Genomic DNA, 13,992 nt, shown 5'->3' with positions numbered 1-13,992 from the left:
ACTTAGGCTCAATCAACGTGGCCCACTCGTTACAGGTTTCACACCTCCACCTTGGTTTGCTTGGTTTCTTAACATCTTCCACTTTAATTGACAGGTCCTCTTTATCAACCTTCTTATTACACTTTCGACAGCTAATGTAGAACCAACCCCAATCTGTATCGATTGCTGAAATAGTACATGCGATTCTACATTTTCCTACCTATCAAAATAATATTACATCCTTAAGCTTATAACTCATACATTTTCCAAAATAGATTATGTTAATATATTGTTAGACTATTAATAAATGTAAAATACCTCTGTTTCAGCAAGTACGTCAGCAATCATTTGCAAAGGAAAGTCAAGACCACTCTTGGAGCCAGACGGGTTATAAACTCTCTTTCCACCAGAATTGGTAATTGTTAAAGCCAATTGATCCGCAGGAAGACTAAAATGAAAAAGAGGAATAGTAAATCATAATGAAACATATTGTTGATTAATAATTTCCCCTAATTAGCTATTTGAATTTACATGTTCTGAAAAGCCTCCATCTCTGGTAACTGAGGATTGATCATCAAGATAGAAGAATCGAAAGCATTCTCAATGTATCGTTTTTCTGAAATGAAATATAAATATGATACAGTAGTTAAATGTTTTATAAAAATACTTTTGATAAATATTCTGTGCCCTAGAAATTAAATGTATAAATATTATGCGTACTGTTACCTTTATAGCTGTTTTGTTTAACAAAGCGTAGGAAACACATAACCATTCCATCACTTGAATCATTGATAGCACGATCTAAAGCTTCAGCGTAGGTTTCCCATAGAGTACATGATAATCGTTTATCCCTAAATAAGAATTTTAACAGACATAGATTATATTAAAATAGTATAACGTATAAGCATGAAAATATATATATTATTTTTGTTATGAACAAAAAAAATCTAAAAATATATATTTAGATTTATAATATTACTCAGTGTCTCTTATCTCAAACTCAATTTTCTTCCTGGTAATGTTGTTACGACTTGTGATTTCTTCTAAACCTCCAGAACTGACTACTTGACCAATAACGTCTGTAAATATAAATAATAAAACTATTAATAAAATCATCTTTGTAAATTAGTAACAAAATATATGTATTATGAAATTACCTAGCAGGAGATTTTTGTCAAGATTTCCAGCAAGTATACTATCAAACGATGTGAATGATAGGTAATGATCATCAGATACATTTTCAGAAGGAATAATTGTGGTACCATATCTGGTACTAATCTTATACTTAATAAGAGAAGGACGCAAGTAGGATGTACAGAGATTCAAACCAAAAGTTGATATAACTTTCCAAGATCCAGGCTTCAATTCAGATTCAAACTTTTTGATATGATCCTTTCTGATAGAAGCTCCTATTTTGTCACCCTATATAAAACAAAAAAAAATACTCTTAGAATGAATTCACATTAATATATTAGCAAAAGAATAATAAATCTATACTTAAAATACATACTGTTTCGTCAGCGAGAATTAGTTCGAGTGATTCACCAAGTTTAGCGGTATTCATTTTCCAACTGTGGAGAATTTTGACTTGAATACGCCAAGCGTTTTTGTATGGTTTTAGGTCTTTCAAAGGAGTGTAAGATAGGGGTAGAGCCATCATTTTGTGTAACGAAGTAAAAATCGTTATTTTAGTATAATAATCCAATAGAAAGTTCTCAATATATTTATAGTTATAATTCATTGATTTAGGTTATCACTTATAAGTTAAGATTTGATATCAGGAATATACGCAAAATATATTTACTTGCTTGATTCGTTACAACTGATAAACGAATATTCCTTTGAAAATTTGATCGTAAAAGATTAGTTCATAATTGTAACATCGGAAATCAAGGAATTAAACAAAATATGGTAACTTGAATATTCGTTTTATAAGATTTTAACTTGAATATTCGTTTTAAATTAATATTTGTTATGATATGTTTCGGTAATTAAGTAAATATTCAAATTCTTCGGTATTAAAATTTATGAAATCAGAGTGTTTGCCTATAACGAATGGATTTGTTTGGGATCTTAATTAACTAATCTTGAATTAAATAATAAACTGGATCCGAAAAATATTATTCTCGAACACAAACAGATCCGGTGGTTATTTTCCTTCTATTGTCGGTTTTTTTAAGGATCCGCGTCCCGACCCGTTTTTTTTAAAGTAATCGACCGAGGGCATTTTCGTCATTTGTCAAAATCGAAACTATAGGTTAATTAGATTAAATTTTGTGATTCTCTAATCATTTTTAATGAAAAACCTACCAAAACCAAGTCATGGTCCATTTTTACTCTAGAGAGTACTTCTGCTTTAATAGTATAGATGAAACCAAAACTCAAGTCTAACCGGTCTCGTCTTTGTCTTACTTAAGCGATAATTATTATAGTTCCAACGTCAAGGTAATTTCTTCCTCTCGGTACTACACCAAACGCGCATAGTAGTAACCTACACTCTTCACTTCTAAGAAATGTTAAAATTAGTTACAGGTCCAAATCCAAAAAATTTTGACATCTTAGATAATTTCCTTACTAAAATCGTTCAAGTCACAACAATTTGAAAGTTTTTAACATAAGTTGTCATCAGTCGAACAATTCATAACAAAAGTTGCAATAACTACAACTATACAAAAAAGAAAATGGTGTCCAATGGATTGAAATAGGTATATGTTAGGCCCATTCGAAAGTAAATGTCTATTCTGGGTGTGAAGCCCAATACGTTTTTGTTAAAACGCATAGAAGGGTAAAAACGTCATTTAAATGTTTATAGTTCTCTTTTATTTTTGGGGGAGTGACTGATTTGAATGAAAAAATTGAGAACCGGAAAAAAAGGTGAGCCGAAGTCGAAGCCTTTGGACCCGTTTTCTCTTTTAATTTAATTTTACTCTCTCTCCATTCATTCCCTTCCTCCTCCTCCTCCTCTTCTTCTCCCTTCATTTGCTTTTTTGTTTGTTCCTCTCTTCTTCTCCTTCTTCATCCTCCAGCCGCTACAAAGTTTTGTTTTTTTTTTTCTTAGTTTTCTTCAGGTAATTTTTGATACCCTTTCGATTGTGTGATCTTCGAACAGTCCCCCCAATTACGTTGATTTTTTTTAATCCAATCATCGACTTTGAATGCATATCGTTTCTTCTAATTTCTGAGTGTTGTTTTATTGGATCTGTGGGTCTTATAACAATCACTTGTACTTATATGTTTCATCGAATTCAATCAATCGTATACTCATCTCACCCATTTGTTATTTGTTTAATCTAAACCGCGACTGATGTTTTCAAATTGTCTATTTTATTAAAAATCCTTTATTTATATATTTGTTCTGGTTGAATTTTATAATATTTGTACTTGATTCTGGATCTACAATATTCCTTCTTCTTCCATTTTTAAGGTTTGATTTTTTATTGATTTGTCGTTGACAACAAAAAAAAAAGGATTGGTCTTTGTATTGTTTCCCCCATATCTGAATTGGTGAAATGTATGATTAAAAATTTGATCTTTATGTGTTTTTGGTTTGCAGAAAGGTAGAAGAAAATGGCTGACGGTGAAGACATTCAACCTCTTGTTTGCGACAATGGAACTGGAATGGTTAAGGTGTGTGTGCTGTGATTCTTTCTCTCTCTCTTTTGATCACGTTGTTGATGACTGATCCTAGTATGAACAAACAATGTAGCCTTTTGTTTTTGGTTTTATAAGATTATATGTTGTTTTTGTATTGAGTATAGGCTGGTTTTGCTGGGGATGATGCACCTCGAGCTGTGTTTCCTAGTATTGTGGGTCGTCCTCGTCACACCGGTGTGATGGTTGGGATGGGACAAAAGGATGCTTATGTTGGAGACGAAGCTCAATCCAAGCGTGGTATTCTAACTCTCAAGTACCCGATTGAGCATGGCATTGTTAACAACTGGGATGACATGGAGAAGATTTGGCATCACACTTTTTACAATGAGCTACGTGTTGCTCCTGAGGAGCATCCTATTCTACTCACTGAGGCACCTCTTAACCCGAAAGCTAATCGTGAGAAGATGACTCAGATCATGTTTGAGACTTTTAATGCCCCTGCTATGTATGTCGCTATTCAGGCTGTTCTTTCTCTTTACGCTAGTGGTCGTACTACTGGTGAGTGAACCCCTTTCGTGTTCTCTCTTATGGGATTAACAGAAGCTTTAGTATTTTGGACTTGTTTGCAGAACAAGATGTAAAGCTTTTGTATTATGAATGTGTTTTAGGTATTGTGCTTGACTCTGGAGATGGTGTGAGCCACACTGTTCCTATCTATGAGGGTTATGCTCTTCCACATGCGATCCTTCGTCTTGATCTTGCTGGTCGTGACCTCACTGATGCGCTCATGAAGATCCTTACCGAGCGTGGTTACTCTTTCACCACCACAGCAGAGCGTGAAATTGTCAGAGACATAAAGGAGAAGCTTTGCTACATTGCTCTTGACTACGAGCAGGAGCTTGAGACCGCCAAAACAAGCTCAGCTGTTGAGAAGAACTACGAGCTACCTGATGGGCAAGTGATCACCATTGGATCTGAGCGGTTCCGTTGCCCTGAGGTTCTTTACCAGCCATCTATGATTGGTATGGAGAATGCTGGTATCCATGAAACCACCTATAACTCCATTATGAAGTGTGATGTCGATATCAGAAAGGACTTGTATGGTAACATTGTGCTCAGTGGTGGAACCACAATGTTCCCGGGAATCGCAGACAGAATGAGCAAAGAGATCACTGCTTTGGCTCCAAGCAGCATGAAGATCAAAGTCGTTGCTCCTCCCGAGAGGAAATACTCTGTCTGGATTGGAGGCTCCATCTTGGCCTCCCTCAGTACCTTCCAGCAGGTACACTTAGTCCTATATTAAAGTCTCTTGCTAGACTAACTCGGTTAATTACTGAAACTATGTTTTGAATTGTGCAGATGTGGATCGCAAAGGCAGAGTACGACGAGTCAGGTCCATCGATTGTTCACAGGAAATGCTTCTGAGTTCAATGTTGATCGTTTTTCAGAGAAGAAGCACCGCCGGGGTTTTTCCGACCAGTCCTCAAGCCGGGTTTTTAATCTTCCGTTATTCTGCTCTTTGGTTTTGTTCTTTTATGTTTTTGAATTCATGCCAAATACATTTTCAAGGATTTATGGTAATCTGTTTGTAGTATGGTTAAAGTCTAATGCAACTGTGTTTTTTGAGTGAATAAGTTATAACACCTCTTTTCTCTTTAATTATTATTATGTAACAATTTGTTTTCTGTATTTTATCTTACATTACCCTAATCTAATTTAAATATGTAAAACTTATTATCGATTTTATTTATAAAAGATGGACTTGACTGAATTAAACACCAAGCTTGAGAAAACAAAGCCATAGATAAACACTGAAGTGGTAAAAAGGAACAAAGGTGAATGGAAGAAGCTAAGTAACAAATACAAAGCTGAGTTACAGAATCCAATAGTCTGATCAAAGAAAGAAAAAGAAAAAAAAAACCAAAAAAAATAAGCTTACATTACATTACAACAAAGAGTTTAGGAGGCAGTTTAAGGGCGGTCTAATCTGCAACCCATGTGCTGTTCAAGAAATTTGGTGAGTCTGATATGTTTAGAGGTCCATTGATCTGCCAGCTTCTGTTCTTTGGCCTCGGCATCTCTCCTCAAACCAACTAGCTGTTCTCTGTACTCTCCTTCGATCTTCTCCATTGCACTCTTCTGCTCTTCCCTCAGAGCTTTCATCTTAGCCTCAATCTCCTCCATCTTCTCCCTTTGTCTACACGACTTCTCTGACTCTAGCTGCAGCTCCAGTCGTCTTAGCCTCCATGCGGCCTCTTTTTTATGCTCCGCCCAAGCTCTATGCCCTTCCTCTAACTCTCTACAACACTCCACAAGTTCTGAGAAGAACACACCCTCGCTACTCCCACTACAAGACGGCATCATATTCCCTAACACAAGTCCCCCTGGACCGCTCTCTACTCTCTCGGGGTGCTGCTGCTGCAGCCACGGGATTGGCGGTTGAGGTGCGGCTGAAGCCACGGTGGAAGGCGATAATGTTAAAGTCACCGATGGAGGTCTCACGACAACATTGTTCCCATTGTTAGAAGTAGCTAACCAAGGAGGGATCACAGGGTTAGGAGGCTGAACTTGCTGATCAGAATGTAGAAATCCTCCATTCGAGTTAGCCATCACCACAGTGGTAGCAGCGGCAGCAGCAGCAGAAGGAACAACGTTAGACCTCTCTTTCACAAGCTTCTCAGCAAAACTCTCAAGAATGCGATCGTACTTGCTCTCGTCAATAGGCTCAACTCTCTTGTTACTCTCTTTCTCTTCTCTCTGTTGCTTCTCTTTAAAGACTTCCCACCACTTCCCTAACCGTTTGGCCGTCCTCCCGGGAACCTCCGCAGCAATCTTCTTCCACTTGTTGCCGTGTTTCTCCTGAAGACGGATCACAAGCCTCTGCTCTTCCTCAGTCAAAGAACCTTTCTTGATCCCTGGCTTAAGATAATTCTTCCATCGTTCAAGACAAGACTTGGCGTCGCGGTTCAAAGGTTTGTTCATACGCTCAGAGACAAGATGCCATTCTCTCGGACCGAACTGTCTAACATAAGCACGTAACAATGCATCTTCTTCACCACTCCAACGTTGCCTCTCTTTCATCTCCTCCTGACATCACTTCTTCCCATCTCACCATCCTTGTTCATCTCTACCAATTTCAAAATCAACCCTTTTCATAAATTCCCACAATTTATAAACATCTACAAGATCTGACACTAAACTTTCTAAACTTAGAAGAAAAAAAAACTCCAATTTGGGATCAGAAAGTCTAAAAACTTGTAACAAACTCAAGAATCTTCAAGAAATGAAAAATGAGAAAAAAACTTTGACAAGGGTTATAAGCAAAAACTAGGAATGATTAGTTATCATCATCATCAGTTCATCACTATACAAAACCAAACAGGGGAAATTAATGCTGACCCCAAACACTATTAACATACCCCTATTAAGAAGATAAGAGAGTTGAATTATAAATGATTATAATATAAAAAAACAAAAAAGTGCTCACCAAATAATATTGAAAAGGAAGACAATCCCAAACTCTAAAGCAACTTCCATCACACACACACACACACAGGACTACAGGAGTTGTTTTTCTAGTTGGAGAAGAAAATGGAAGAGAGAAAAACGAAAAAAAGACCAAAGTGAGAGAGGCTTTTAAAACCAGACGACGTACACGATTAGACCACAGAGACGGCAAAAATTATTATTATTATTAAAGAAAAAAAGAAGAAAAAAGTTTACCGACTGAGACACAGACGTTTTTCCCTTTTTCACACAAGTGGGGGGAAAAAAAAACATTTCTGACAGAGGCGCGTGGAGGTAAAAAAAGTTGAAATTCCATAAGTTTGTTGTTACCAATATTAGTTTTTGTTTTTTTTTAATAGAAAAAATCGAAAATCATATCACATTGGGATCTCAATATTCATTTCAATCACATTATGAAATAAAAAATTTAAATATTTAAAAATATTGGATATACGTAGATGCTTTCAGTTTTAGAAGCCAAAAATCGCCAAAAGTTAATTGTACTTTAGTGGCTGAATATATTGTATTTTATTATATAAATTTGTTAGGTTGATATTTCAGAAAATTACTTATATTTGCTAATCGTAAATCTGCAAAGTGCAAAAGAATGATAGAAGAATCAGAAAAAATATTGCTCTATTTAAACTCTTTGGCACACTCAAAACAGTTAAACGTACGTTTATGTCCAATTTAAATAACAATTAAATTTTTCACTAAAGCCAAAAGAAAAATACAATAATAAAGTCATTTTAAAACTTGTTAATCTACTTTATATCCTTTCAAAATTTTCTATTCTAAAATGGTTTACTAATAAACAAAAAAAAAAATTAGAAAGATGAAAGTTTTTGCAATGATAATGGAATAGAAATGAGAATACAAAAGTTTTTGTGATGATAAGAGAAAAAAAAAAACATTACTAGCATCGCAAGAAGATAAAAAAAAAAAAAAACAATTAAAGTTTAGGTTATTATTACTGTTTTTTTCTTTTCTATAGTAGTAATATATTAGTAAAATAATTAACTAGTTTTAGAAAGGATTAAAAAAATTAAATTGTTTAAATGTACTAGAAGTCTAGACCTAATAAACACACTTTTTGAATATTGTTTGCCATTTGAAAATCAATTTTCTAATAATCATGTACTATGTCCTTGAATATAAATAGATTTTACATATAAATTAGTAATGAAAAAGTTTTTTTTCTGTGGTTAAAAAACTGGATTTGACGTATGAGTAATTAGGGGGATGAGGACTGAGGAGAACACGTGTCAGAAAATGGGAACGGTATCTTTTGGGAGGCGAAAGCATGTAAGTGTGTAAATGGTCCCCCCCTTCCTACATTAGTCCCTACCAAAACATACTTTTTCCTTGTTCCATCACATCCGACTACCACTACTCTCTCTCTCACACACCTTTGCTACCATGCACCAATATGCGTATTTTAGTATCTTCTCCGAGTCCTATAATCAGGCAGACAACACTTTCACTCTTTTATTTATTATCGCCTCTCTCTCTACTACTACTACAGTACTACTACTAGTCTCACTCTCTCTATCACCCCCTCGACCTCGAGAGTATCTTAGCTTATTACTATAACAATTTAGGCAACCAACCACATAAATATGATAACACTTTCTATATATGACGTCACTCTAATGCTTACAATTTTGTAATAGTAAATTTATTGTTGTAATAGTCATACTGTAATACTATTATACTAACTAATAATGCAATTTGGACAATTCAGATTTGTAATGTAATAGTTGAATAGGAGGAATTTTCGATATAGTTGTAGCAGACTCACCATTATTAAGTCAATACATTATTAAGTTTGCTATGGTTTGCATTTTATCATTTGGTCATGGAAACTTTGTAAAGAGACATGACCCGACATCAAAAAGTTATTTTCATCAAATTAGAATGTTAACTACGAAAAAAAAGTAAAGAGAATTCATAATAAAAACCCCTACAAATATAGTAATATTAAGCTGGACAACTCTACTGAAAAAAAAAAGAAAAAAAAACTTTACTAAAATTTCTGCGAAAATTCAACTTAATATCCACGTTTCTTTAATGTATGATTTTTTATTATTAATATATAAAACTTTCAAGTACATAACTCAAAAATTGAGAAGATCTGCCACTTGAATCAAATACATTTTTAAAAATGCTTTGTGTTAACCAAATATATTCACCTGTTACTACTAGCCAATAATTACGAAACTGAGTCACTCACTTCCAATGTAACACTCAAGAAATTATGATGTAGTTTGATCTTACAGTTCAGATAGATGAGAGAACAGCCAACATGGTAGGTCGGTTTTGTAACCAAAACAAGAAAAGTACGTTGATAGGAGACTAGTGGTGGGCCTTCGATGGGCCTGCTTTGTATTGATTAATTTTTCTTTACATCGATATGAATGATTGGATTACTTGACCGTTTTGTTTACACAAATTCTGTCCTCTTTACATTCAAAATTTGGTAGTATAAGTTTGAGTTAGGGCATGGTTTCCAGTTGCGAATCTTAAGATGTATGATCATGTTTTCCATAGTCAGACCCTTCATAATATTGCATGTCCCTCAGACCTTCAAGACCTAACAAAGGTATATATATTTTTAGAATTTTGATTTTGGGGGAAAATAATAATTTAATGAACTACTAGCAAGAGTATAAAAAATACACTATTGTATATAGAATGTGGAAACAGAGCAAAGACAGTAAATAAAAATAAAGTAAATGCTGATGGAATCAGAGAAATATGTTTATATAAAAGAAAAAAAAAACAAAAAATAATAATGATAAAAGTGAGGGAGATGACATGACATATGAGTTGTCAAATTGAGGCAGATCCCTTCTCTGATCTTCTCTCTGCCATCTCTTGCCTTTTACCTCATGTGCTCCATCCCCTCCGGCTTTTTTGTTTCTCTTTTCTCTTTTTTTTTTTTTTTTTTTTACTATTTATCAAACTTTTTCCTTACAACTATGAGATATATATATAATTATATATATATATATATATTTATTTTTTTTTTAATGTTTTTTGTTTGGATGCGTTCCTCTTACATGGAATTTTCTTTTAATGGGAAATTTGTTGAAAAATCAAATTTGTCTTTAGTGTTTGTGAAACTATCATTTTTTGGACATCTCGGTAGTTACGCTATTTTAAATTACTGAAATAATGTTATTTGAATTCTTATTTAAATTATATATATATAAATGTAAATAATAACCTTATTAATAAGTTGTACTAAAAATTATCAAGCTCAGAGAAGTAACCGTTAACTAACGTGAATTCAGAAAATTAATTCTGAGCTTGATAATTTTTTTTTTTAGTACAACTTATTAATAAGTTTATAATTTACATTTGTTCTTAAATCTTGGTGTGTTATACGTTCGTGATGAGGATTGATTCGGAGTGGTATAACTCGATTAGCATGCTATAGGGAATTAGGGACCATATGCATAGAAAAATTGGTTCGGTTAATTAACGGTTTTCCTCTCAGTTTTAATGATATGTTGACTGACTAATAGAGTGAAACCGTTAATTATGGCATTGGACTGGATGCTGTGAAATGAGTATTCTTAAATAGCTAGAACATAGGGCGATTAGGTATTATATTGAACCAATTGGAAATTCATCCGTCCTTTCTTGTTTTGCCTTGAGAATTACTTCTAAGTTATTGAACTCCATTTAACTTCTAACTATGATGATATGTGAAATTTTGAGTTTGGGTCGACAAATTAAACTAGGTTCTGGTCATAATTGGGTACGGGGAATATCATGTGTACTGTACTAACTCGTTATTCTAATAATATATAGTTACAGAGGTTATAGTTTTTTAGAGTTCAGGCTATTTATATGGACATGTTTTTCTCTTTTTTGTTAAATATTATATGGACATGTTGTAGTTTGGGTCATGAATCCTTAAACGGGGTGCCCATATATTGTTTTCTGACAAAACATCATGAAATTCACTCGTTCCTTTGCTGATTTCATGTAATCTAACCTGCTTAAATGTTAACTAGAGTTGACGCAGTTTTTGGTTTAGGAATATAATTGTTGAATTAGTAATAGTAATAGTATATTCCTAACAATTATCTTTGTGGTATTGTTGTTGTTTGTTGACGTTCATATATAACACAAAGATAACGAGCACAACATATCACCCAAATCAGCACACGTATCACAAAAATCACAAGCACAACAATCACACATAAAAAAATGTGCAATAAAAAGTAATGACTACGTACCTCTCACAAACTCGCGATGCCGACAACTTATATTAACCTTTTCAGTCCATAAACCACTTGCCTGGGCCAATAACCTTTAAAATCGCAACCTTAATGATGCATATTACAATCAATTGTCTTCACTCTATAATACGCTTAGACAGAAGTCCCACACACGAAATCGAATCCAGCCAGATTTTAAATAAGTATAGAAAAACTTGGCCCAATGGCCCATTACACGGTCCATCAGACTCAATCATAGACTGTCTACATTCACTCTGGCTTTTTATTAGCAGAAGATGACACCAACGAAATAAAATAAAATTTGCTGATAATAATAATACTTAAAAAAAAAAAAAACAAAGTAAAATAATTTCCCAAAGCCACCGGAATTTTTCCCGAGAAAATTAAAGGGAGAAACCCAGGGCTGGAAAATGATATGTCTCTGATCTCTTCTCTCTTCCATAGTATTTAAAAATAAAAATAACATCTCTTGAAGTATTCTTTTGTTTGTCTTCATTGCAAAAAAAAAAAAAAAAACGTTTTGAGTCTTTGTGTGTGGTGGTTTCAGACTTGAGAGACTTCTCAGACTCGGAAGTTTTTGCCGGAGAAAGTCTGACCAAACTGCCACGAGGGAGGAGCAACGTTCCACGAGGTAGAAGAACGTCGGTCAGAAGCGGTGACTCTGAAAGAAAGTGATTGGCCGATGAGGACGGCATTAGACTGCCAGTTTTGTCCCCAGTTACGACTCATCCTCACCCACTCTGTCTTTGATCCTTTCACGCTAACTCCGTTGATATCCCCGGCGCCGGCAACGTTAGTGACTAGAACAAGGTTGAAGTATCTGAACCCGTTTACTGTGAACCTTATCCCTCCTATCTTCCGACAAGGTACCCTTCAGAAGAAACAGAGAGTTCAGACAAATTATTAACAACAAGACAAGAGAGATGAAGAGGGAGAGAGAGAGAGATGGATCTCTAGGTTAGTGTGTCCTGCTTCTTTTCCCGAAAAGATAAATTGAAATACTTATAAATTAATATAAACTGTTTCAGAGTAAAAAACAAAGTAAGTAATAATAATAATACTATTGAGAGCGATGGTTTCAGTTTCTGAAGTCTGAAACTCATAGGCCGTTATCTAAAAAGTGCTAGAAGAAACCTAGAAGAAAACAAAACACACAGAGATAATAAAAATCATAACATGTTCGGTAGTCGGTACAAGTATACATAAAAGTAGAGCACCTAAAAAAGAAAATATTGTGGACAAATAAAATACGTCATTTTAAAAAAATCAAGACATTTGCATTTTAGAACAAAAAGAGTCTTTATAAAAATTTACTCAATTTTCTAGCATAGCGAGTAATCAAACAAGAAAGCCTCTAATTAGTTTTCTTTACACAATAAAACACTATTTCCCATCAAAACATGAATCTCATTTAACATAAATTAGATTTGCAAAAGTTACTATTGTGTAATATCTTCACCCTAGTGTACAGTTAAATTCTTACTGATTCACCAAATTATATTATTATTACCGGAAAAACCAAAACGATGCAGAAAAGTAAAAAAGATTTGGAAAAGGACAAAAAAAATCAGAGAGAGAGAGACCTGCGATAGGAGACGGGGACAATGCCTGCACGGTAGAGACCAATCTTGAGGAACATAGGCATAGCGAGATCAAAGTGCTCACGCGGCGGATTGCACCATCCTCCGTCATCACTCAGCTGAGCGAAATTCGGCGGACAAAAGTTCGTCGCCGTCACAAGAATCGAAGGATTTCCCGGAACACACCATCTCGGGTCGTCGGTACACTTAATCTCGAAGCAAGCACCGCAGCTAAAGCCGTTGTTGAACAGAGCAGTGCTCAAGGCCGCCGTGTTCACACCGTATCCTTGGCTGTACAAGTTCCCGTATCCACACGCGCCACCTAGCAAAACACCACGCGCCAAAAACACACACAATAAAGTTAGGAACTTTACAAAAAAAACAACAGAGCAAACAGAGCACAAACGAAGTTAAGAACTTTCTCAAACAAGAAGAAGTTAGAAATCGTAATTTATGGTTATATATATGAAACGAAATTGATAATGGTGAATTTGGTAAGGTAGTGAGTAGTGAGCATATATACCCATGGTTCCGGAGGCGTCACTACCGCCGTAGAAAGTGGCGTGTGCGTTCTGCCACGGTCCGCCGCTGTAAACGCCGGGGATTTTGGCGTTTGTAGCTGTTAAGAGAAAGGAAGCCGTAACGGCCAACCACAAGCAGATCCCAAACGCTGTAGCCGTCATTATAGGAGAGAGAGGGAGAGAGATGTCTGTATTGGATAGGACTGAGAGAAAGCGGGAAGGACTATGTGTATTTATGGGGGACTGAGAGGCTGGTTGGGTTTTTTTAACATTACAATACAATTTGGGTCATTTTCTGTAAATTTTGCAGAGTATTGGGTTTTGAGGTAAATTAATTGATTTCCATCTCACCGGTTTAATGGGTGAATAAACCGAATCGATCTATTTCTGTTTTCATTTAAACTTAATGGTGACTTCTTCGTGTAGGCTGACAGAGTAAACCAAAATTGAAACAATTATATGTATGTTTTCTAATGTGAAAATTATAATAATAGACATATAAAGTATTCATAGTTAAAAACCAAAGCGATTAATTACAATCCAAAAGTATTCATTCAT

The 13,992-nt window shown here is 34.8% G+C and overlaps 3 protein-coding genes and 1 pseudogene across 4 annotated transcripts; 1 reads left to right on the top strand and 3 right to left on the bottom strand.

Moving 5' to 3' along the window:
* Positions 1-279: 279 nt before the first annotated feature.
* On the bottom strand, positions 280-1,543 carry LOC147943298 (uncharacterized). Its single transcript, XM_087512198.1, has 6 exons — positions 1,490-1,543; positions 1,137-1,401; positions 959-1,058; positions 706-830; positions 511-595; positions 280-427 (listed from the first exon to the last, which is right to left on the bottom strand). Exons 1-6 carry the CDS (start codon positions 1,541-1,543, stop codon positions 280-282), a joined length of 777 nt encoding a protein of 258 aa, XP_087368324.1.
* Positions 1,544-2,804: 1,261 nt separating this feature from the next.
* LOC104785731 (actin-1) lies at positions 2,805-5,232 on the top strand. Its single transcript, XM_010510997.3, has 5 exons — positions 2,805-3,047; positions 3,533-3,606; positions 3,738-4,131; positions 4,242-4,855; positions 4,933-5,232. Exons 2-5 carry the CDS (start codon positions 3,547-3,549, stop codon positions 4,996-4,998), a joined length of 1,134 nt encoding a protein of 377 aa, XP_010509299.1. The 5' UTR covers positions 2,805-3,047; positions 3,533-3,546; the 3' UTR covers positions 4,999-5,232.
* A 125-nt stretch (positions 5,233-5,357) lies between these two features.
* LOC104785729 (transcription factor AS1 pseudogene) lies at positions 5,358-7,303 on the bottom strand (annotated as a pseudogene). The gene is made up of 2 exons (XR_015598412.1): positions 7,061-7,303; positions 5,358-6,700 (listed from the first exon to the last, which is right to left on the bottom strand). The product of XR_015598412.1 is annotated as a transcription factor AS1 pseudogene (transcript).
* A 4,320-nt stretch (positions 7,304-11,623) lies between these two features.
* Positions 11,624-13,709, bottom strand: LOC104785728 (expansin-A3-like). Its single transcript, XM_087513186.1, has 3 exons — positions 13,437-13,709; positions 12,917-13,235; positions 11,624-12,204 (listed from the first exon to the last, which is right to left on the bottom strand). The coding sequence occupies exons 1-3, from the start codon at positions 13,594-13,596 to the stop codon at positions 11,895-11,897; spliced, it is 789 nt and encodes a 262-aa protein (XP_087369312.1). The 5' UTR covers positions 13,597-13,709; the 3' UTR covers positions 11,624-11,894.
* Positions 13,710-13,992: the final 283 nt, after the last annotated feature.

Source organism: Camelina sativa, chromosome 5 (assembly GCF_030686135.1).
Source record: "Camelina sativa cultivar CO46 ecotype springtype chromosome 5, ASM3068613v1".
NCBI classification, from domain to species: domain Eukaryota; kingdom Viridiplantae; phylum Streptophyta; class Magnoliopsida; order Brassicales; family Brassicaceae; genus Camelina; species Camelina sativa.
Note: the sequence above shows the minus strand (reverse complement) of the source record. Positions and strands in the feature narration are given on the sequence as shown.

Bases quoted from the DNA above. Each gene is read 5' to 3' on its own strand.
- LOC104785731 (XM_010510997.3), top strand. From the start codon at position 3,547: ATGGCTGACGGTGAAGACATTCAACCTCTTGTTTGCGACAATGGAACT. The intron at 3,607-3,737 runs GTGTGTGTGCTG...TATTGAGTATAG, and splicing joins ATGGAACTGGAATGGTTAAG to GCTGGTTTTGCTGGGGATGA. The intron at 4,132-4,241 runs GTGAGTGAACCC...AATGTGTTTTAG, and splicing joins CGCTAGTGGTCGTACTACTG to GTATTGTGCTTGACTCTGGA.
- LOC104785728 (XM_087513186.1), bottom strand. From the start codon at position 13,596: ATGACGGCTACAGCGTTTGGGATCTGCTTGTGGTTGGCCGTTACGGCT. The intron at 13,236-13,436 runs GTATATATGCTC...GTGTTTTGCTAG, and splicing joins TGACGCCTCCGGAACCATGG to GTGGCGCGTGTGGATACGGG. The intron at 12,205-12,916 runs GTCTCTCTCTCT...TTTCTTCTGAAG, and splicing joins GTCCCCGTCTCCTATCGCAG to GGTACCTTGTCGGAAGATAG.
- LOC147943298 (XM_087512198.1), bottom strand. From the start codon at position 1,543: ATGAATACCGCTAAACTTGGTGAATCACTCGAACTAATTCTCGCTGAC. The intron at 596-705 runs GTAACAGTACGC...ATTTCATTTCAG, and splicing joins TAAACAAAACAGCTATAAAG to AAAAACGATACATTGAGAAT. The intron at 428-510 runs GTAAATTCAAAT...TTTTCATTTTAG, and splicing joins ATGGAGGCTTTTCAGAACAT to TCTTCCTGCGGATCAATTGG.